The 23,465-nt window shown below is 37.7% G+C and overlaps 1 protein-coding gene across 1 annotated transcript in view; it reads left to right on the top strand.

The window, feature by feature from the left end:
* Positions 1–352: 352 nt before the first annotated feature.
* TRDN (triadin) overlaps positions 353–23,465 on the top strand; it is a 303,903-nt gene continuing 280,790 nt past the window's right edge. The window contains exons 1-3 of the mRNA XM_060114534.1: positions 353–497; positions 657–866; positions 23,263–23,427. Coding sequence (XP_059970517.1) covers positions 353–497; positions 657–866; positions 23,263–23,427 — 520 coding nt within the window. The remainder of the gene's footprint in view (positions 498–656; positions 867–23,262; positions 23,428–23,465) is intronic.

Consider the following 23,465-nt stretch of genomic DNA (forward strand, 5'->3'; position numbering starts at 1 on the left):
CTGAATGTGTAGACTTTTGTAAGCAGGAATAAAACGTTTCTGGATATAATAAGATTTTCCAACATTAATCTCTTAGATCTTCTATGCCCCTTTCACAACTAATGGCTTTCACAAATAATGGCTTTAACAGAGGGTCAATTATTCTGTTAAACCAGAATATCCAAAAGAAATTTCATCCATTTGAACTATTTTATCACTGATTTTGTTTCTCTCCAAGAGGGGATATTTTTGCTTGCATTTAGACCTGACATATGAACCTAAATAAAGAGAAAGGTGTTAAAAAGCAACTTGACCAAAAAAGCCATTGCCCTTGATGGTATTGGGTATATGAGGCGGTAAGGGAGATGCAAAAATGATTGAAGATTATGACATAGTTTGTGGCCTGGATGGCAGTACTTACGGAGCTTGGGAGACGAGGAATGCTGATTATGAGGGCCTATGGGTATCAGGGTGGAGGGAAAATGCTGAGAAAGTGAAATGTGGTAGCGGTCAGGGAGGTTGGCTTTACCACTAAAGAGGTGTATTCTGCCATAGAAAATGCTATAAAAGAGCTATATATACCTATACAGTCTGTGTTTTGTGGGGAAGGGGTTTTTGTCATCAATATTTGACATGAAATTCCAAATTGTAATTCTTCTTTTCCAATGTTCGATTAGGAAATACATCTACGACCACAACTGTGATAGACAGCAAGAATGGATCTGTGCCCAAATCCCCTGGAAAAGTGATAAAGAGGACAGTCACAGAAGATATAGTGACGACATTCAGCTCCCCAGCAGCCTGGCTTCTGGTCATTGCTCTGATCATCACGTGGTCAGCTGTGGCCATTGTTATGTTTGACTTAGTGGATTACAGAAACCTTTCAGGTAAGATCCATGAAGTTTGGCTTTTCTTTTTTTTTTTTTCCTTCTTTTTTTTTTTAATTAATTTTTATTGGAGTATAGGTACTTTGCAATGTTGTGTTGGTGTCTGCCGTACCGCAGAAGTTTGGCTTTTAAATGGAGGGAAACAGAGTTCTCTCCAGCTCTGGCTTTGTTTCTCTTCACCCTGCAGATAAACAAAGCATCCCACAAACATGCTTGAGGGCCACTAAGGGCTAGTTCCCATCTTCACATTTCCTTCTAATCTTTGCCTGTTGTTCTCATAGACTTCAAATGCAACCTGATTTGAAGAGCTGAACAAAAGCTCGATGTTATAGTTTCATGAGGATAACAATTCCAAAGCTTAGTGGATATTTGGTTTAGGAATAGGGACTTTATCAATCATTAATAAAGGATAATTTGTAGATTTTACACTCGGCTATATAAAACCAAACCAAACCCAAATAAAACACTCTTGGACAAATGGAAAATTGTGTATTTTTAAGTCCCCCACTATCTGGCTCCAAGTTCCCTTCCCAGACATTCTCTTTGCTCCTCCCATTAAAACATTCCTATTTTGATTTCCTAAAAATAAAGAATGATAAAAGGAATTTCCAGGAATTACTTTTAATGTGATACTACGGCCAGCCATGTGTTCTTATAGATTCAGAGTGAAATAGGACTACCACAAGTGAGGAAATTTAGATTTTCATTTTGGCCTGTCCAATCTCTGAGTATATTGTTCATCTCTTTGTTCAAGGTCTTTCTGTTTTTTTAAAATTATATTTGTCTATTTCCACATCTGACATGCTCTATTGAGCATGTGAGTTCCTTGAGGGAAGGAATCGGTCAGGTGCTCAATAAGTATTAAGGAAATAGATGAATGAGTTTATGCTTATGCCTTTGTATCATATGCAAAAACATTTTATTAGCCTCTTAATGTGATCGTTCATATTTGCACTGTGCACCCTCCAACCTACCTGATCTTTCTTCAGTAAGAGTGGAATCGGTAGAACCCAGAAACTATAAATACTGTAAGTTGCATTCTATATACTGAGAGATCCTCTACTTCTCATTATGGTATTTTACTCATTCAATAATTATTGTCAAGTATCTACTACATATGCCAGGAAATGGCTATGTTAAAAGAAATGCAAGTATGAATAACACAAAGTCAAAAAACTATATAGTTTGGGTTTATTGATATGGAGGTGTGACTGAGATGACTCTGCACCCTGTACCGTTGGTAGCTGGGTTAAAGTGAGCATCATCTAACAGGTATAGATAAGTCTCATGATGTCAACCAAAGCAAAAGGGCTATTTATCCAGAGCCATAAACCTCTGCTTTAAGTAGGTAGTAGTGTTGGTATATTGTGTAATGCAGACTCTTAAAAGAATATACAGTTGAAATGCCTATAATATAAAATATGACCTAGAATTTTAAGTGAAAAACAGTTGGTTACATTACTCTAGGAAATTTCATTTCCCTTGAGCCTATATTGACTGATATTTTTCATCTGTTCTTTTTTAGAATTTCATTCATTCAAATTTTAGAACCAAATATCATCATATAATGTAGTTCTTCAATTTTTACGCTAGATGTATTTTAAGAATTGTGTGTAAATCTAATATTTCTAAAGTTAATATTTTAATAAGTATACTAAATAAATTACTGTTGAATTTGTTCTTAATTATTTGATAAAATGAGCAGCTACCTATAATTAACTTTTCAGATTAGATTACTTAAATGTAAGGCACACTGTCCACAGTAGAGCTTCCTTGGACCATTGTAATTAGGTACTATGGATAATGCCTATGTTCCTGTCATTTCATTTGATAGGGGAAAAATAACTTCTGTATTACTACTACTTCATTTCTTCTTTCAAGAAGTGTTTGCTAAGTGTATCGTCTTTGTGAAGACTCCTCGTCCAGTGCTATATATTTATTAATGACCTAACCATCTATCCATTTCCTTCAGAAAGAAACCTGCAAGTCATCTGTTAAATCTGCTGGGCACCTGATCAGTTACCACACTGTATGCCAGCCAACCCTTTTATGCCTCATAAATTTTCTCCCTCCTCTTATTACCACAGTCTCCATTACTACACTTCAGACCTTGATTCTTTTCTGAGGGGGCTAATGCAGTTTCTTCTTGTCTGCCTCATCCAGGTCTCTCCCCTTTAACATTGCCCCCAAGGTATCTTCATAAAACATAAATTTCATTGAGTATTTCTGCCAACTACAAATTCCTTGGCATGAAATTCAAGTCCTTGGCTTAGCCCTTTATTTTCATCTTGTAATTCCACTCATGCACCCGTTTTACAGCCATACTTCCTATTGCTCTCACCTGTTTTCTTTCCCTAGGAAAACATACACTCTCACTCCTCGCTGCCTCTGCTCATACCATCCTTGATCCAGTATAGCAGAAAGTGTAAGAAAGTAGTTAAAAATGTGAACTCTGGTGCTGCATTTCCTTGCTATTAAATCCAGATCTTGCAACTTCCTAGCCATTGTGATATCAGAAAAGTCACTTAGTCTCTCTTTGCTTCAGTTTCATCATCTATACATTAGTACATATGTAATAAGATTAAGAGAATTATACAAATGAATATATTTGGAGTGTTTAGAACAGAACCTGGTTTATCACAAGTACTGTATACATTTTATTTTTTTATTTTTTAAATTGTATTTATTTATTAATTTTTTAAACATCTTTATTGGACTATAATTGGTTTACAATGGAGTATTAGTTTCTGCTTTATAACAAAGTGAATCAGCCATACATATACATATATCCCCATATCCCCTCCCTCTTGCATCTCCCTCCCACCCTCCCTATCCCACCCTTCTAAGTGGTCACAAAGCACCAAGCTGATCTCCCTGTGCTATGCAGCTTCTTCCCACTAGCTATTTTACATTTGGTAGTGTGTATATGTCAACGCCACGCTCTCACTTCATCCCAGCTTCCCCTTCCCCCTCCCTGTGTCTTCAAGTCCATTCTCTACGTCTGCATCTTTATTCCTGTCCTGCCCCTAGGTTCTTTAGAACCTTTTTTTTTTTTTAAATACCATATATATGTGTTAGCATACGGTATTTGTTTTTCTCTTTCTGACTTACTTCACTCTGTATGACAGACTCTAGGTCCATCCACCTCACTACAAAAAACTCAATTTCGTTTCTTTTTATGGCTGAGTAGTATTCCGTTGTATATATGTGCCACATCTTCTTTATCCATTCATCTGTCAATGGACACTTAGGTTGCCTCCATGTCCTGGCTATTGTAAATAGAGCTGCAATGAACATTGTGATACATAACTCTTTTTGAATTATGGTTTTCTCAGGGTATATGCCCAGTAGTTGGATTGCTGGGTCGTATGGTAGTTCTATTTTTAGTTTTTTAAGGAACCTCCATACTGTTCTCCATAGTGGCTATATCAATTTACATTCCCACCAACAGTCAAGAGAGTTCCCTTTTCTCCACACCCTCTCCAGCATTTATTGTCTGTAGATATTTTGATGATGACCATTCTGACTGGTGTGAGGTGATACCTCATTGTAGTTTTGATTTGCATTTCTCTAATGATTAGTGATGTTGAGCATCCTTTCATGTGTTTGTTGGCAATCTGTATATCTTCTTTGGAGAAATGTCTATTTAGGTCTTCTGCCATTTTTGGATTGGGTTGTTTGTTTTTTTGATATTGAGCTGCATGAGCTGCTTTTAAATTTTGGAAATTAATCCTTTGTCAGTTGCTTCATTTGCAAATCTTTTCTCCCATTCTGAGGGTTGTCTTTTCGTCTTGTTTACACTTGGCTGATCTATGATCCATTCAACCGATCTATGTCTTTTGGTTGGAGCATTTAATCCATTGAAATTTAAGGTAGTTATCGATATGTATGTTCCTATTACCATTTTCTTAATTGTTTTGTTATTGTAGACCTTTTCCTTTTCTTGTGTTTCCTGCCTAGAGAAGTTCCTTTAGCATTTGTTGTAAAGCTGGTTTGGTGGTGCTGAATTCTCTTGGCTCTTGCTTGTCTGTAACAGTTTTAATTTCTCCATAAAATCTGAATGAGATTCTTGCTGGTTAGAGTAATCTTGTTTGTAGGTTTTTCCCTTTCATCACTTTAAATATGTCTTGCCAGTCCCTTCTGGCTTGCAGAGTTTCTGCTGAAAGATCAGCTGTTAACCTTGTGGGGATTCCCTTGTATGTTATTTGTTGTTTTTCCCTTGCTGCTTTTAATATTTTTTCTTTGTATTTAATTTTTGATATTTGATTAATATGTGTCTTGGAGTGTTTCTCCTTGGAATTATCCTGTATGGGACTCTCTGTGCCTCCTGGACTTGACTGACTATTTCCTTTCCCATATTAGGGAAGTTTTCAACTATAATCTCTGCAAATATTTTCTCAGTCCCTTTCTTTTTCTCTTCATCTTCTAGGGCCCCTATAGTTCGAAAGTTGATGCATTTAATGTTGTTCCAGAGGTCTCCAAGACTGTTCTCATTTCTTTTCATTCTTTTTTCTTTATTCTGCTCTGTGGTATTTATTTCCACTACTTTATCTTCCAGGTCACTTACCCATTCTTCTCTCTCATTTATTCTGCTGTTGATTCCTTCTAGAGAACTTTTAATTTCATGTATTGTGTTGTTCATCATTGTTTGTTTGCTCTTTAGTTCTTCTAGGTCCTTGTTAAACGTTTCTTGTATTGTTTCCATTCTGTTTCCAAGATTTTGGATCATCTTTACTATGATTACTCTGAATTCGTTTTCAGGTCGACTGCCTATTTCCTCTTCATTTGTTTGGTCTGGTGGGTTTTTACCTTGCTCCTTCATCTGCTGTGTGTATTTCTGTCTTCTCATTTTGCTTAACTTACTGTGTTTGGGTCTCCTTTTCGCAGGCTGCAGGTTCGTAGTTCCCATTGTTTTCAGTGTCTGCCCCCACTGGGTAAGGTTGGTTCAGTGGGTTGTGTAGGCTTCCTGGTGGAGGGGACTGATGCCTGTTTTCTGGTGGATCAGGCTGGATCTTGTCTTTCTGGTAGGCAGGACCACATCCGGTGGTGAGTTTTGGGGTTTCTTTGACCTTATTATGATTTTAGGCAGCCTCTCTGCTAATGGGTGGGGCTGTGTTCCTGTCTTGCTAGTTGTTTGGCATAGGGTGTCCAGCACTGGAGTGTGCTGGTCATTGAGTGGAGCTGAGTCTTGGCATTGAGACAGAGATCTCTGGGAGAGCTTTTGCTGTTTGATATTATGTGGATCTGGGAGGTCTCTGGTGGACCAATGTCCTGAACTTTGCTCTCCCACCTCAGAAGCACAGGCCTGACACCTGGCCAGAGCACCAAGAGCCTGTCAGCCACACAGCTCAGAAGAAAAGGGAGAAAAAAAGAAAGAAAGAAAAACTAAATAAAATAAAGTTATTAAAATAAAAAATAAAAAAATATTAAAAATAAAAAAATTCAAAAGTAGTAAAAGAAAAGAAAGTAAGAAAGAAGAGAGCAGCCAAACCAAAAAACAAATTCACCAATGATAACAAGTGCTAAGAACTATACTGGAAAAAAAAAAGAATGAAAAGAAAAACAGACAGACAGAAACCTAGGGCAAATGGTAAAAGCAAAGCTTTACAGACAAAATCACACTAAGAAGCATGCATATACACACTCAGAAAAAAAGGAAATATATATATATATATATGTATATATATAAAAAAAGGAAGAGAGCAACCAAATCAATAAACAAATTTACCACTGATAATAAACTCTAAATACTAAACTAAGATAAACATAAGACCAGAAACAAATTAGATGCAGAAAGCAAACCCCAAGTCTACAATTGCTCCCAAAGTCCACTGCCTCAATTTTGGGATGATTCCTTGTCTCTAGAGGTATTCCACGGATGCAGTGGACATCAAGTTGAGTGTGGAGATTTAATCCGCTGCTCCTGAGGCTGCTGGGAGATATTTCCCTTTCTCTTCTTTGTTCGCACAGCTCCTGGGTCTCAGCTTTGGATTTGGCCCCATCTCTGCGTGTAGTTCGCCTGAGGACATCTGTTCCCTCCCAGACAGGACAGGGTTAAAGTAGCAGCTGATTCAGGGGCTCTGGCTCACTCAGGCCGGGGGGAGGGAGGGGTATGGAATGCGGGGTGAGCCTGTGGCAGCAGAGGCCGGAATGATGTTGCACCATCCTGAGGTGCGCCATGTCTTCTCCCAGGGAAGTTGTCCCTGGATCACGGGACCCTGGCAGTGGCGGGCTGCACAGGCTCCTGGGAAGGGAGGTGTGGATAGTTACCTGTGTTTGCACACAGGCTTCTTGGTGGCTGCAGTAGCAGCCTTAGCGTCTCATGCCCATCTCTGGGGTCCGTGCTGATAGTTGCAGCTCATGCCTGTCTCTGGAGCTCGTTTAAGCGGTGCTCTGAATCCCCTCTCCTTGTGCACCCCAAAACAATGGTCTCTTGCCTCTTAGGTAGGTCCAGACATTTTCCTGGACTCTCTCCCAGCTAGCTGTGATGCAGTACCCCCTTCAGCCTGTGTTCACACAGCCAACCCCAGTCCTTTCCCTGGGATCCGACCTCCGAAGCCCGAGCCTCAGCTCCCAGCCCTCACCCATGCCGGCGGGTGAGCAGACAAGCCTCTCGGGCTGGTGAATGCTGGTCGGTACCAATCCTCTGTGCAGGAATCTCTCCACTTTGCCCTCTGCACCCCTGTTGCTGTGCTCTCCTCTGTGACTCTGAAGCTTTCCCCCTGCCACCCGCCCCCCGTCTCCACCAGTGAAGGGTCTTCCTAGTGTGTGGAAACCTTTCCTCCTTCACAGCTCCCTCCCAGAGCTGCAGGTCCTGTCCCTATTCTTTTGTGTCTGTTTTTTTTTTTTCTTTTGCCCTAGCCAGGTACGTGGGTAGTTTCTTGCCTTTGGGGAATTCTGAGGTGTTCTGCCAGCATTCAGTAGGTGTTCTGTAGGTGTTGTTCCACATGTAGATGTATTTTTGATGTATTTGTGGGGAGGAAGATGATCTCCACGTCTTACTCCTCTTCCATCTTGAAGGTCTCCCCTGTATACATTTTAATATCACTAGTAGGAGATTCATTCATCAGTTTTCTTGAAGGATGAATTCATCCCTTTTTTGTGAAAGAATTCCAGATTTCCTAAGAAAAATTCACTATACCGTGCTTTCATTTTCTTAGTCCCTTACAGGCACCTGTATTATCATCAGTTAACACGTTGTATTGTTAATATCTGTTTACTTGTCCATCTCACTCAGAAACTTAACCTTATTCAAGGAAGAAATTATCTTATTCATCTCTGTACATGAGTGTCTGTCACATAGCAAGTTTTCTGCTATATATTGCTTAAAGGAATGAATAATGCTGATATTTTGATTTTGAAGCAATTCCTTACCTTAGGACAAAAGAAATATTTATTATAAAATTTTTATTTCATCCAAACAGGTTTTGACCCACTTTAAAAACTAATAAGTACATTTAATAAAATTAGAATGAAAAAAATATGTTTATGAAATGATATTTGTCATATTTTGTAATGGTCATCTATTGCTGCATAATAAATTACTGGAAAAGTAAGAGGTTTAAAAAAATAATAAACATCTATCACTACACACAGTTTCTGTGGCTTAGGAATTTGGGAATGGCTTAGGTCGGTGGTTCTGGCTTAGGGTACATCTTGATGTTGCAGTGAAGACCTTGGCTGGGGCTGCAGACATCTGAAATTTTTTTTCTGGGGTTGCAGACCAATTGGCAAGATGTCTCACTTATTCGGCTTTTAAGTTAATGCTGGTGTTTCCTCACATCATGGCAACTGGCATCGCCTAGACTGAGTGATTTGAGAAAGAGCAAGGCAGAAGCCACAATGCCCCTTATGACCTACACTTAGAAATCCCACACTGCCATTTCTGCAAAATCCTTTAGGTCATAACAGGTCAACCCTATTCAGTGTTGGATGAGACTCTACAATGATAGGAATGCCCACAGGCAAGAATCACTGGGGGCCACTGTGGTGGCTGGCTACCACGTATTTTACTCTCAGAATGTTATATTGCCAAGTTATGTATCTTAAGATAAATACTTAGATCTAAGGAAGTACGATTCAGTACTCTAATTGACAAAGAGAGATTGTAATTACAACAGGTGCAAAGAGAAAGATGGTGTGTTGGGATGGCTGGCAACCTGAAGCCATATTTCAGAAGACAAATATTCTCCAATGGATTTGAAGTTTTAAAAAGTCTCAAAGCTAAAATTCTTCCAGACATATATATTAATTCTTCAAATAAGAAATTCAAGTACTGTTTGCTAATTAAAATTTGAATGATCAACTTCTAGAACCAAAAGAGTATAATAAATTCAAAGACATTGTATAATTATAGCATAAAACCTGTATTAACCACTGGTTGGATGGGATACATCAACTTGTATTAAAATTCTAATTTCTTTTCTCCATTTATTAAGTTTTAACTTGCCTTTTTAATGTTGTTTTTTTCACAGAAAAGAAACCATTTGCTTCATTAAGAGTTTCAAAATGTAAATGATCCTCTTGTGTTTCTAATGCTATTTTTAATTGATACATTTCAAACATTTACCAGGGATTAATATTATTACCATGATGAGCCTTTTGTACCACATAATAGTCTTCGAAATATGTATTGTTAATGTTTAAAAAACAAGGTTGGTGGTACAAGAAAGCATACTAGAAATAGTCTCTCTGAAAGCCAGAGAGAGCACCTGTCTGGGCTTGGGCGCTGACACTTGGGAAGAGTAGGTGAATGCTTCCAAGATATTAAAAAATGTTTACAGAGAAATTAAAACCTATTTTCATAAGCAAGTACTATACTGGATTGAGAAGAATGATTCTCCTCTGGCCAATCTTCACAATTCCCTATTTTCTGAATTTGATCTGGTTGAGCTGTATATAATCTACTTGTGAAGCACTAATAGAATTGGCTTATTTCAAAAGACGGGTTCACTCATATCTCTATAACCTACAAGTTAGCATGACTAAGAAATTATATTTTCTTGTCTGTAAAATGGGGATGGCAGCTTGGTTCCTGGTCTGCAAAATTTGTGACTTTACTTCATCTTTTCAAATAAAACAAATTTTAGGACACAAAAATCAGATACTAGAAAAGAGATTTCACCTACCCTTCATTTCTTACTAAACATAATGTCAAAATACTATTCGAACAATGCTGTGGTCTATCTGTCAGACTTTGATGAGAGTAGAGTCACTGTAAGTGATGTAAAATAGGGAATTTATTTTGTATTGCTTATGCATTCATGGGAGCTGATTAATCAGTCTAGGTGAGGCTGTTGCAGTTTATCTGGTACAGGGTCAGAAGGCAGCAGAGTGGAAGATAGTGTAGAAGAGAAAAAATATCTCTTTCCTCTCCCTTTCTAAATTCTAGGCTGGGGCCCCTCTAACAAAAGACAAATTAATTAGAGAAAAGCACTCAGATTTATTTAATATAAGCTTTATGGGACATAGGAGCCTTTCTTCATAAGGAAGTGAAGCCCTTAAGAGGTAGTTAAACCTGAGCATTTTTATGCTAGGTTTGGTGATAAGTGGAAAGTGGTGAAAAAATGTGACACGACAAAAAGGTATGAGCTAAGTGTAGCAAATTGGGGGACACAGTAAGGCCTGTTCATTCAGATTCCTCTGTGCATTTGAGGATAAGGACATTCCTTTCCTCTGGGTGTAGGGAGGGGCTCTCTCATAGGAGGGTTTTATGACCTGCTTTAGGGGAGGGTCAGAGAGTTCTTCTTGCACATGCTATTTCTTCCATTCCTTCAGCTGAAAATATTCAATATGCTAAGGTGCCACATTTTAGGGTAGCATGTCCTGAACCCCATCACTGAAAAATGCAGATGGAAATAGAATAGGGGAGACAAAGGACAACCTGGAACCCTCATTTGACTCTCACCACCTCAAATTACGATGACATGGGTGAGCTGCAGTATAAGCTGGTGCCTTCCACTTGCTGAAGGAGATGCTGAAGGAGGAGGGCCAGTCAGTGGGAACTGGAAGAGATGCAGCCTGCTGCTGTCACACGTCAAGACTAGCCAGCATACCTGCCACAATATGCATGAGAGTTGACAGCACCTGCCCTATACCAACCTTCAGAGAATAAACAATGGCTATTGCTTCTATTTTGCCTTCCAAAGCTTATGCAAATTTCTCCTGTACCCAACTGTTACCTGGAACATTCATGTAAGGGAATTCTGGGAAATGTAAGTCAAGTTTAGTGACTTGACAGCACACAAAACCACCCCATAGGATGACTATATAATTTATCATCCAAAACAGGACACTTGTGAGTGTGAAATGGACAGCTATGAATATTTACCTCAGAACAATAGGCACAAACCAAGGTGTCTGATCACCTGGATATTATGTCTTCCGAAACCCCAAGTTGGGGTGGAGGGGCAGAGTAATGTTCATTCCTTTTTTTTTTTTTTTTTTGCGGTACGCGGGCCTCTCACTGTTGTGGCCTCTCCCACTGCAGAGCACAGGCTCTGGACACGCAGGCTCAACGGCCATGGCTCACGGGCCTAGCCGCTCTGTGGCATTTGGGATCTTCCCGGACCAGGGCACGAACCCATGTCCCCTGCATTGGCAGGCCGACTCTCAACCACTGCGCCACCAGGGAAGCCCTCATTCCTTAATAACTGAGCCTAGCGGGTCACAAAGGCTGCTAGAGGCCTCGCCCCCAAGCTTCTGTAGACTCAGCCAGGAAGTCCTTCCAGAAAACGGTGAGGTGCTGTGATAATTTAATGATTCTTTCAGGGTCAGAATTCGTGGTCTTTTGTTCACATTCCTTACAGACTTCTTTGCCTTATTTACAAAGAGACAATTTTCTCTCTAAACAATAAATGAGAGCAAGTAGGGTTTCTAAAGAAATGACTACAAACTTAGTTATTAGTGCATGTTAATGATTTTCCTCTAGGTCAGAATGTACGTGAATAAATTGTAGTAATTCATGGCTTTTCTTACCTAAAAATAAGGGTCATAATTTATTAGCATCTTCATCCATAAGAAGGGAAAATCATTATATGTCTGTACCAGGGGGTCTCAAAGCACATTTAGTAATTCTTGCAGGCATTCTGCAAAATATACTTATTTCAAAACAATTTTGAAAGAATTAGATAAGATAATCTATGTAAAACATACCCGCCTGGCACATAGGAGGCACTCATTAAATGCAACTTGAATTTGAGTCTTATTACCAGGAAGTAAGATCAGTAATCTGAGAAGAGAGCCAGCAAGAATATGATGGTAGGAAGCATCAATTTCTTATGAAAGTCTTGCAGACATCTCCTGATGTGCCTTTTAAATAGACTTTCTAATGAGGTGTGCCATTTATCTACTGCTCTTAAAAATTAATTTCCCTGATATTTTTTTCCCCTGGCACTTAGCCCAGTAAAACAGGTGCACTGTTTGTCAGGCTATGAGTTTAGAGGAGTGAAATGATTCAGGGAAGACCCAAAGTCAATCAGAATATTTAAATTTAACTTTTAATAGTTATATATATATATATATATATATATATATATATATATATATATATATGTATATGTGTCTGTGTGTGTGTGTGTGTATATAGAAATGCCTGTGTGACTGCCTATGTGTGAATATGTTATTACATTTTAGGAGACTTGGAAAACTGGGACACTAAATGCAACATTTTAGACTTTATCAGTTCTCATGTGTACTGAGGTTTCAAGAATAGCTGACATTTTTGTGCTTCTTATTCTGATTCAAGTCTTATCTCAAATCCCACATTCTGTTCAATGTCCCAGGCCTGTTTGGTCTTCTTGGTCACTACACCTATAAGGATGCATTTCATTACCTAATTCCAATCTGCTTATAAACACCTCAAGGAAACAGAAGTTTTTATAGTGCAGTGGTTCCCAGATCCTAATCAGAGTTTGTTGATTCTTCATGAAATGAAGAAAAAGATAAAGAAAAATATATCCACTTTAAAGATGTGTCCTTAATTCTATTGTTCCTACGTTTTTGGTCTTAAAATTCTCTTTTGAAATGATGATATTGACAGATATTGTTCCTGTTACAGTTTTTAAATGGCATTTTCTTACAAAATAAAAAGTTGGTAATTCGATGTTGGACTCCAGGTTTTTGCTGGTGGCAGATTTCAAGGTCAAGAAATCCAAGTTTGATACCAATGCTCTATACCACTCATTTGAACCTTAGCAAAGGAGACTTTATATTTATAGATGTATCTAGATGGATACAATTATAAATCATACCGTACGTTAATACCCCACTTTTTGATGGTCCAGCTATTAAACATCTTTTAGTGCTGTGCTTGGATTCACTTCCTTAGAGAAACCTTTCCTGAACTTTCAGTGTAAATCAAGTCACTCAATCCTAATTCCCCATTATATCATTTACTCTTTACGCACAGCACTTATTACAAGTTACATACATTTGATTGTGTGTGGTTACTTATTTAATATCTTTCTTCTCTACTGATCTGTTATGTTTGCAAAGAAAATGTCCGTCTATTTTATTTGCTTGATTTTTCTAGTGCTTAGAAGTGTTTAGCACTGTGAACTCAATAAACATTTGAATGAATGTTGAGATGAAAGAATGAATAAATAAGTAAATAAATAAAGGAAAAGGAAGTAGTGTTTTTTACACTCTGAATGCTAAGTAATGAGCAGCCGTTCTTTATAGTTTATGATGATTTTGATAGTGTTAAGATTCACTTTTTAAACCTCTATGTCTCTGATTGAACCTTAAGCGTCTCAAAGGTAGGATTGTCTCATTTATCTTAATGTTCCTGTTAACCTGCTTATTGCCTGGCACACATTGTTTAGTAAAATTTGTATGAGCTTAGCAGGAGTTATTTGCTAAGCATATATAGCAAGCAAACAAGCAAAACTACACAACAGTAATAATAAAAGAACACATGGACTTCAACACCCAAATGAAGTAGTTGAATGCAGGCTCTGGGGGCTAAAGTACTGGGTTGAAGTCCTGACTCCAATTAGTAGCTGTGTAACCTTGGGAACACAACTTCCCTGTGCCTCAGTTTCATTCTCTGTAGGCAATAAGAGTATCTGCTTCATATGGTTCTGTGAGCATTGAATGAGTTAATATATACAAAACATTTGGAATTTTGAATGGCACATAGTAATTGTTAGATAAATTGTAGTTAGTATTATTTTAATTTATTCTTCATGACTTTAAGCTTATTCAATGTTTCAGAAAGATGAATAGGCATATTTCAAAAAGATGAATTGACTACATGATTTCCAATTTTAAATATCATTTGAATATACATAGATTCTACCAATTATACAATAGTAATCCAATGATTAAAGTATTCTATTTTATTTTCACAGTGAGGGAATGTTCTAGCCATTCTGAAATAGCTTATTATTTTTATATGATATAGTAAGAACATAATTCATGGCCCTACATGCTCCATTTTAATGTGGTTTTAAAAACTTCAAAATTATTTATTTGGGGACTTCCCTGGTGGCACAGGGGTTAAGAATCCGCCTGCCAATTCAGGGCACAAAGGTTCGATCCCTGGTCCAGGAAGATCCCATATGCCGCGGAGCAACTAAGCCCGTGTGTCACAACTACTGAGCCCGCATGCCACAACTACTGAAGCCTGTGCCTGGAGCCCATGCTCTGCAACAAGAGAAACCACTGCAATGAGAAGCCCTCGCACCACAATGAAGATTAGCCCCTGCTCTCCACAACTAGAGAAAGCACGTGCGCAGCAACGAAGACCCAACACAGCCAAAAATAAATAAATAAATAAATTTATTTTTTTTAATTATTTTTTTTGGCTAACACTGAGCAATAGAATAGCTAAAGAGAATATATAATATAGTCAAGAGTTTCCAAAACCAAACCTTGACTTGATGAAATACATGTTTATTCAATACATAGTCAGGATATGCTAACTGCTGTATGAATCCCAAATCTAATATCTTTCTTTTTCACTGGTCTGCTAAATTTATAACATAATGATCCAAGTAAGTCATCTAACTGGAGTACTGTGATATTTTGACTGTTCTTGTGCTACCAGGAAATTAATCCTATTAGCTTGGAAACAAATCTATAGAAATCTATAAATCTACAGAAAACTTGCTTTCTCATTCCTTGTTAATACATGTAACATTGGGATTATATTTATACTTAAGATATACATTTTTAAGAGGAGGAAGGAAAGTTAATTTTTCAATTAATATAATAACATCCACACCATGATTATTAATAAAATTAGAGTAAGACTCTTCCATTTTTATATAGATGCTTGACATGAATAAAAGAAGCCAAAAGTTGTTTGTGGTTTTTGTTTCAGAATGTAAAATGCCCTTTATTTGACATGGGTCTAGCTCCAGCTAGCTGGAAATATTCCAGGCTTAAACACCTGCAACACAATTTTGCCAGCAAAAAATTGGTTGATTGGGGTCATATTCAGAAAGAGAGGTGAAATGTACATTTATTTGCATTAATGCTTCTTATTGCCTCAAAAAGTATCAGTTGAGGAACAGCAAAGGACAACTTAGAAACATATTTTGAAACTGTTAAATATTGAAATAGTCACACAATTAAAACTAAAGATGCTTGTGTTTAATTTCATTAGGGTTCCACACAAATGCACATTTCTAAAATACTGAAGTCAGTTAATAGTAAAGATGAGTATGGGAAAATTTCAATTGAGAAAATGTTAAAAATCAGAAGGAAAATGCTCATGCCTCAGATGTTGAATGGCAAGGATTGGAGCTACACTATGACTATTCAAATGTAGATTAGAAAACTGACAGTCATTTCCTTGTGCAGTCAATAAAACAATTAGCTCACCAAAACTGCTTTTAAGTCAGGATCCTAGTTTTTCTTTGCTTTAAATTCATCTAAATATCTAACATCTGCAATATTTTTTTCAAAATTGTAATTCAAATGGCTTTTAACTTTTAGAATCTGATGCATTTCAAGAGCTTTGTGTTCACCCTTCATTTTATTTTATTTTTTGCATGATTCTCACTAAAGGATGGAGAAGTCTGATCATTGCAATCTAATATGGGCAGTATCCGGAGATCAGAGGTAGGAGAGAGAGGGGAAGAAGATGATAAGAGAGATAGAGAGAGAAAGGGAGAGAAAGAGAAAATGACAATGTTTTGGGAATCTATGTTTATCTGGGATGTTAAAAGATAAACTAAGGCATATCCAAAATTTTAAGAATATAAACAAAAATTGATTTGTATCGGGCATCACCAAACCCAAACTGCTTAGGAGCACTCTGCTGACAGGAGTTCAGGAAAAACTTTTACAGAGAAGAGGCGGAAGCAAAGCAAGGAAATAATTTGATTGGCTACAGCTTAAGTGTTTGCCTTATTTGGGAAACGCTAGCTGGCTCTTTGTGACTTGTTGTCCATAGGTTTGATTTCTTAACCTTGAGACACTTAAAGGCTTAGGTTTTGTTTGCTGTCAAAGGCTGCTAAGGTATTAGAGCCACCTCAGTCTAATGGCCTCCTTGTTTAATTAATTTAACAGAGAAGTACAAGTTATTGCTTCAGGAAGATCTTGTTTTATAAAAGGGCTTATCACTCTTAAAGAAATATGTGGGGGCTTCCCTGGTGGCGCAGTGGTTGAGAGTCTGCCTGCCGATGCAGGGGACACGGGTTCGTGCCCCGGTCCGGGAAGATCTCACATGCCGCGGAGTGGCTGGGCCCATGAGCCATGGCCGCTGAGCTTGCGCCTCCGGAGCCTGTGCTCCACAGTGGGAGAGGCCACAACAGTGAGAGGCCCGCGTACCGAAAAAAAAAAAAAGAAATATGTGTGTCTGAGAGGAAAGGGCCTCATGAAGGTATGCTTTCAATGTGGCTCCTTCCTGTATCTTCACAATCTCCCCTCTATTCCCTCCTTCCTTTCTACATGTTTATGTGTTTTATAACTTGGAAAACCCAGCAAATTTCCCCCACCTCCTTATATCTCTATTTAGCTACAAACCTTTTTGTTTCTATCCCTCTAGCCAAGCCCCTCAAAGAGACAATCTGACACTATTCTATCACTCTGCTGAAGTGTCTCAAATACACACTTGACTTCTTAATGAAAAAATTTGAAAAATTGAACAAAAGAACAAATTGCATACTTAACATCTTCATCTTGGTTAAACTTTTCAGCACTAGAACTGTTGACTGGCACCTGCTTATTAAAACCGTGTCCTCTTGGGCTTCCCTGGTGGTGTAGTGGTTGAGAGTCCACCTGCCTGTCCCCGCCTGCAGGGGTCATGGGTTCGTGCCCTGGTCCGGGAAGATCCCACATGCCGCGGAGCGGCTGGGCCCGTGAGCCATGGCTGCTGAGCCTGCGTGTCCGGAGCCTGTGCTCCGCAACGGGAGAGGCCACAACAGTGAGAGGCCTGTGTACCGAAAAAAAAAAAAAAAAAAAAAAAAAAACTGTCCTCTTATGACTTTTATAACTCTTCTTTGACACCATGAGCTTCTTGCCCCAGTTAGACAATATCACCTTGTTCCATTGCTTTAGCTGTGATGACTTTGTGTTGCCCATACAAGTGATGAGTAAGCTGCCATCATACTTAGCCTGCTTATCTTTAATATATGTCTCTCAATCTAATAACAGGATCAACCCTTTTCTAAAATGGCCAGATAGTTAGATTTGGAGGCCAAAAACAGTGACACAGTTCGAAACAATTAAAGCATGCAAGATAAGTTTTAGGAAAATGCATTTTTCCCACCATGGGAGTCAGTAAGCTATTTTATTTTGAAAAAAAATCAGCTCATCAGCATTTTTATTTTCCCCTTAATTGACCTACTTGCCCAGAAGTTTGTTTATAACTGACTTTCATACATAATGACTTCCCAGTCCATATCTTTAACCCTAATCTCTCTCCATTTTTCTAATTGCGTTAAGACATTCAGTTGGAACTTCAAACTCAAAATTCCTAACTGAGCTGGTTATATTGGGTTGGCCAAAAAGTTCGTTCGGGTTTTTCCATAGAATGTTACGAACAACCCAAACGAACTTTTTGGCCAACCCAGTATTTCTTTCCAGGTCAGCCTCCTAGATTACAAATCCAGTTTCCAGTTTCTTAAGTCAGAAAAGTGGGACTCCTCACATACTTTCCTCTTTCTCCACTACCCATGAATGTTCAGTGATCAAAAAGAACTCATTCAACTTTCCAAACATCTGTTGATTCTGTTCTATACTCTGTACCTTGTCTCTAGAACTCTTGCCTTGGTTTCCCCAAAATTGTTACACTAGCCATATATTTACTCTTTGCCTCTAATCTTGCCTCTGCCTCCTTTCTCATTCTGTAGCCAGATTACTGTAAATGGTAAGTCTCATTTTATTATTCCCCTATTTAAAATTTTAGATGTCTTCCTTTAAATACAAATATGTATATGAAATAACTATATGAAATAATGAAAGTATAAGCCAAAATTAACAAAAGTAGGTAGCTGTCAAAGGAAGAGGACAGTATAGCAAGGGATTAGGATGGCAACAAAACTTTTCTTAATATGTGCTCTTAAATGGTTTTGACTTAGGGAACTTGTAAATGGCATTTTATAATTATAAAAATTTTAAATAATTAAAATTAATCACTAAAATTTGAAAACACACTGAAGCAAATGAACCTAAATCTATATCAAGTTGTTTGCATAACCAGAGAAAATAATTACTTTAAATAACTTTAAAACATACAATTCTGACTCTCTGTCCTTAGTATGATATAGTTCAATGAGGAAGAGAAATGAAAAGAGATCTAAGACTCCATTCACTGCTTTTATTGTTATTAGTAGTATTGCTGTCATTTTATTTGAAATTGTTATTGGTATACTGTAGAAAAAAATGAAGTAATTAATTAAGTTGATATCATTAAGAAATCAGATTTTCAACAGAAGAGAAGAAATGTGAGTTTAATAGCAAAAATGGTGTGTGAAAATTCCAGATTTTATTTGGAAATATCAGTGTAAACACATGACTGAAATTTCATATTTCTTGGCCAAATCCAACTCAATGAGCACCCCTGCTGACCAAATTTTAGTCTCAAAATACCATTTCCCAATAAAAGGAACTGTGATTCCTTCAAGAAGTGGCTGATTCCATACTTGGCAAAAGAAAGACACAAAATTTACTTTGGACATTTTTTTGTGCCTCAAACAAACTATCAAACAAATTATGGCACAGACATGCATGTTGAAGTATTTATGGATCTGGGATTAAGAATTTAAGTATCTAGGATTTGCTTTAAAATATTTACTAAACTAGAAAAAAAGATAAGTGTGGGAGAGAAGAAATATAAATAAAACTGGTAAAATGATAACTATTGAAGCTAGGTGTGGTGGATTTGTATTGTGTCATTTTGGCTAGGATAAAACCATGTTTTCTAGAATTCCCTCCCCTGCATAGTTGTGGGTTTGTGTGAGCCAGAAGGATCATTGTGTGAGAGATTTGAGAGGCAGAGGCAAGCAGGACCAGGGAGGTCATTGCAGGGGACCACGTGCAGTTGCACATGCCTGTTGTCGCTGATCCCTTGACTCACCTTGCTGGCATGGGACAGCAGCTGCAGCGACCCCAGCACCTCCCAGAGCTTCCTTTGGCTTCTTCACTCCTGGCCTAGGTACATATTTAGCTCCATGAGAAGGGTGACAGCTTCTCCTCTTTGAAGAGGGAAGTTTGGAGGTCTTAAGACTGATGCAGTTTCCAGTGTGTTCTCTCAACCCTCACAGGCTCCAGATTCCATGGCTTCCTTTATTTTTCGCCCATTTTTTCTTCCTGAGTGCCTCTTATTTTGTCTTCAGGCCCCAACATCACAAACATAAGTAAAAATCTTTCATAGTGTGATGAATATTAGAAGTACCATGGGAATTTTATGAATCTGGCTTTTTATTTTGCCATATTCTGAAGAGTGTTCACTGAGGGTAAGGATAAAAGGTTACAGGGAATTTCAACCTCTGTATATGGTCTATGTTAAAAATCTAGTGGAAGGAAAATCTATGCAGAGACACTTGATTTTGAAGTTAAATCATTTATGTAATTCAGGGCAGGTGATTACATACAACTTTTAAAAAAGTTTTTATCCTTTTAAAATATAACATCTGTTATTGAGTATGGCAATATCCTGGTACTCACTCATTTGTAAAAGAAGGCATTTAAACATAGCAAAATGAGGGCTTCCCTGGTGGCGCAGTGGTTGGGAGTCCGCCTGCAGATGCAGGGGACACGGGTTCGTTCCCCGGTCCGGGAAGATCCCACATGCCGCGGAGCGGCTGGGCCCGCGAGCCATGGCCTCTGAGCCTGCGCGTCCGGAGCCTGTGCTCCACAACGGGAGAGGCCACAACAGTGAGAGGCCCGTGTACCGCAGAAACAAAACAAAACAAACAAAAAAACTAATGCAAAAATCTGGGATGAACAAAATTTTTAATGAAGACAGAAACATTGTTACTGATTTTTCCTTTTGTCTCTGGCTTCAAAATGGCGTGGTTCAGTACTAGGTAGGAGAGCTGCACTTGACTCAAGTTCTTTCATTTTTATCCTTTGCCTTCCTCAGTGAGTCAGTCCTCATGGTTATAAGATGCTATAGCAGTTCCAGGCTTTATATTCTCAGCAAAGTCCTTGTTCCCCACTTTAACGGCAAGAAAAGCCCTCTCAGAATTTCTCATCCAACATCTTACTACAGAACCAATTGTGAATTCATGGTTTTGTTTGTTTGTTTGTTTTTTGATTGCAGTATTGCATAGTAGTTGAGTCATACTCTGGATGGTGCAAAATCTGGCTCCGTTACTTACTAGCTATGCAGCCTTAGGTATTTTATTTAAATTCCCTCTGTCTCAGTTTTCTTATATTTAAAATAGAGATGTCAACCTAATTGGGTTTTTGAAAGGAAAAAGTGAGTTAGTATGCATAAAATTCTTAGAATGGTACCTGGCAGGTAATATACACCCTAAAAGTGTTAGCTACTACCATTTTTATGATGATCCTCATTTTAATGTATGTAATTTAACTCATGGAAACATGAAAGGTAGAAAAGTATGATTAAAAAAGAAAACATCTATAAAAGGTTTAGTTGCTTTGTATAATATTATCCCCACTGTTATAATTTGGATGTGATGTCTGAGAGAAGGAATAAGAATTAACTTGAGGACTACTATCTTTTTAAAGATATATCTATATCCATATCTCTATATGTTTTTAAAGTTGTTTTCCATGTGACTGAAAATCAAAAGCTGGTCTCAAGATAGGAAAATATTTTTTTCATGAAAATAACCTGGTTTGACTATTTTAGAACCAGGCAATATACATGTCTGCAAAGTGTATATATAATGCATTTAAGCATAAGGATAATTAAACTGATATCTATTTTGTTGTATTTTATTGTTAAGTTCCTCAGTGAACACTTAGAAAGAAGAGGAATAGGGAAATGGTCTCAATCTATTCAGATCATAAAAATCCCATTTGCAATATTCTTCCATTAGATATAAAATATACTAGTGCTAAAAATGCCTGTAATGGTACCAGTACAGTCCAATTCCTTACATATAATTCTTTTAAAATTCTCAAAGGCAATTATAAAATTCCACTTCATTTCCTTTCTCTAAGGTTTAATCTCACCTTTCAGACTACCATATCTTGCTCACATGACACTCTCCAGAATACAGTGAAATAAGGTCCAAAGAGTAAAGTTATGTTGTCACTGAATCATGGAGGTAGGTTTCCCTGAGACCAGTTGTAACTTGGCATCCTTGTGATGGGTTGTGAATCCTCTGAAATTAAAAATTTCCCCAGAAATCTTATCTCTAATATTATTTGTCCCTTTCTATGGCATCTTACCCATCAACATAAAAATGGAACATTCTTCCCACTTGAACAACATAAGCAATGGAAAGACCACTATGATTCTAGTCCTTCAACTATCGCCCAATCTCTGTCATTTACTTTACAGTAAAATATACTTACTACCTCTAAATTCTTCCCATTTAGTCTTGAACGTATTTCACTGAAATTGCCCTTTGAAGGTCACTAGTGACATCCTCATCATTAAATCTAAAGCTCTATTCTGTCTTCATCTTTCTTGACCTATCAGCAACATTTGCCAACTGCTCACTTTATCCTCACAGAAACAATTTCTTGACTTGATATCTAGTACATTATACTCTTTTTCTTCTGCCTCTCAATTAATCTCCTTCTGTGTCTCTTTGTCTCTGTCTGTCTCTCTTCTCTCCTCAGAATCCATTGCTGGTTCTTCCTTATCTCTCTGACTTATCTCACTGTCTTGTAAATGTTGGAGTGTTCCTAGGTCCACTCCCTTAGTGATCACATTCAGTGTCATAGCTTTGAATGCTTTCTATTCTTTATTGAATTTCCAAGTTTCCATCTTCAGCTAGAACTTCATTTTTGTAGAACATATTGAGCTATACAAATGTCTACATCTCCACATAGAGGTCTAATGGACAACTCAAGTTTAACAAGTTTAAAACTCAGCTACTAAATATTCTGCGCAACAAACCCTGTTTCTCTCTAGTCCTCCCCATTTCAGTAAATGGTATTTTCATCCTTCCAGTTTCTCAAACCAAAAACCTTGAAGTTATTCCATACCCCTCTCTTTCTCTCACATCCAACAGCCATACTGTCAGTCTATACATTAATTCTATCTTTTAGATACACTCAGAATCTGATCACACCTCACCACACAAACTGGTACCACCCATATAGAAATCACCATCTTCTTTCCCTTGGATTATGGATTATTTCATTTGGCTTCTTACTGATCTCCCTGTTTCCAACCAGGCATTCTTTCAGTCCTCAACATGGCAAATGAATTTACATAAATCATATCACTTTTTCCTCTGCTCAGACCTTCCAATGACTTCCTATCTCAATCAGAGTAAAAACCTAATTTTGGCATACTTAACCCTTAGAAAGTATAATATGTTGATATAATTCTAGTCCCTTAAGATGTCATAGGGAGAAGAATCCCTGAAAAGCTTAGTTTTTAAAATTAAGGAAAACATAAATCTAAAAATTTAATTACAGATTGATGAAAAATCAGGTGCAATTTAGACCATATTTCTAGATATATCACCTCTTCAATCAGATCTTAAAGGCTACCCTTAACCCTTCAGAGCGACTTTCATGTAACTAGAATGAGAATAACAACATGTTGGAAATCCCTAATATGTCTGTTTTCTTGCTTGCATTTTTATTATTTAATCTTTTATTTCACAAACAGTTTATATCTCCTAGGGTATAAGAAAGGGAAGATTTACAGACTTCAGTTTTTCCTAATTCTATCCATTGAAGTTACTAGAAGTAACTCAAATGTGTTAAAAGAATAAATCAGGAAAAGCAGCTTTTCTTAGTTTCTTTGGGAATAATTACAAAACTTTTCTTTGTTTTTAATTACTTTTAGCAAGCTCTATTTCCAAGATTGGCTCAGATCCTCTAAAACTTGTACATGATGCTGTGGAGGAAACCACGGACTGGGTCTATGGCTTCTTTTCTTTGTTGTCTGACATCATCTCGTCTGAGGGTGATGAAGAAGATAATGATGATGGAGACAAGGACACTGATAAAGGTACAAAGAGCATAGAGATATATCTAACTGCTAGGACC

Source organism: Mesoplodon densirostris, chromosome 12, assembly GCF_025265405.1.
Source record: "Mesoplodon densirostris isolate mMesDen1 chromosome 12, mMesDen1 primary haplotype, whole genome shotgun sequence".
NCBI lineage: Eukaryota > Metazoa > Chordata > Mammalia > Artiodactyla > Ziphiidae > Mesoplodon > Mesoplodon densirostris.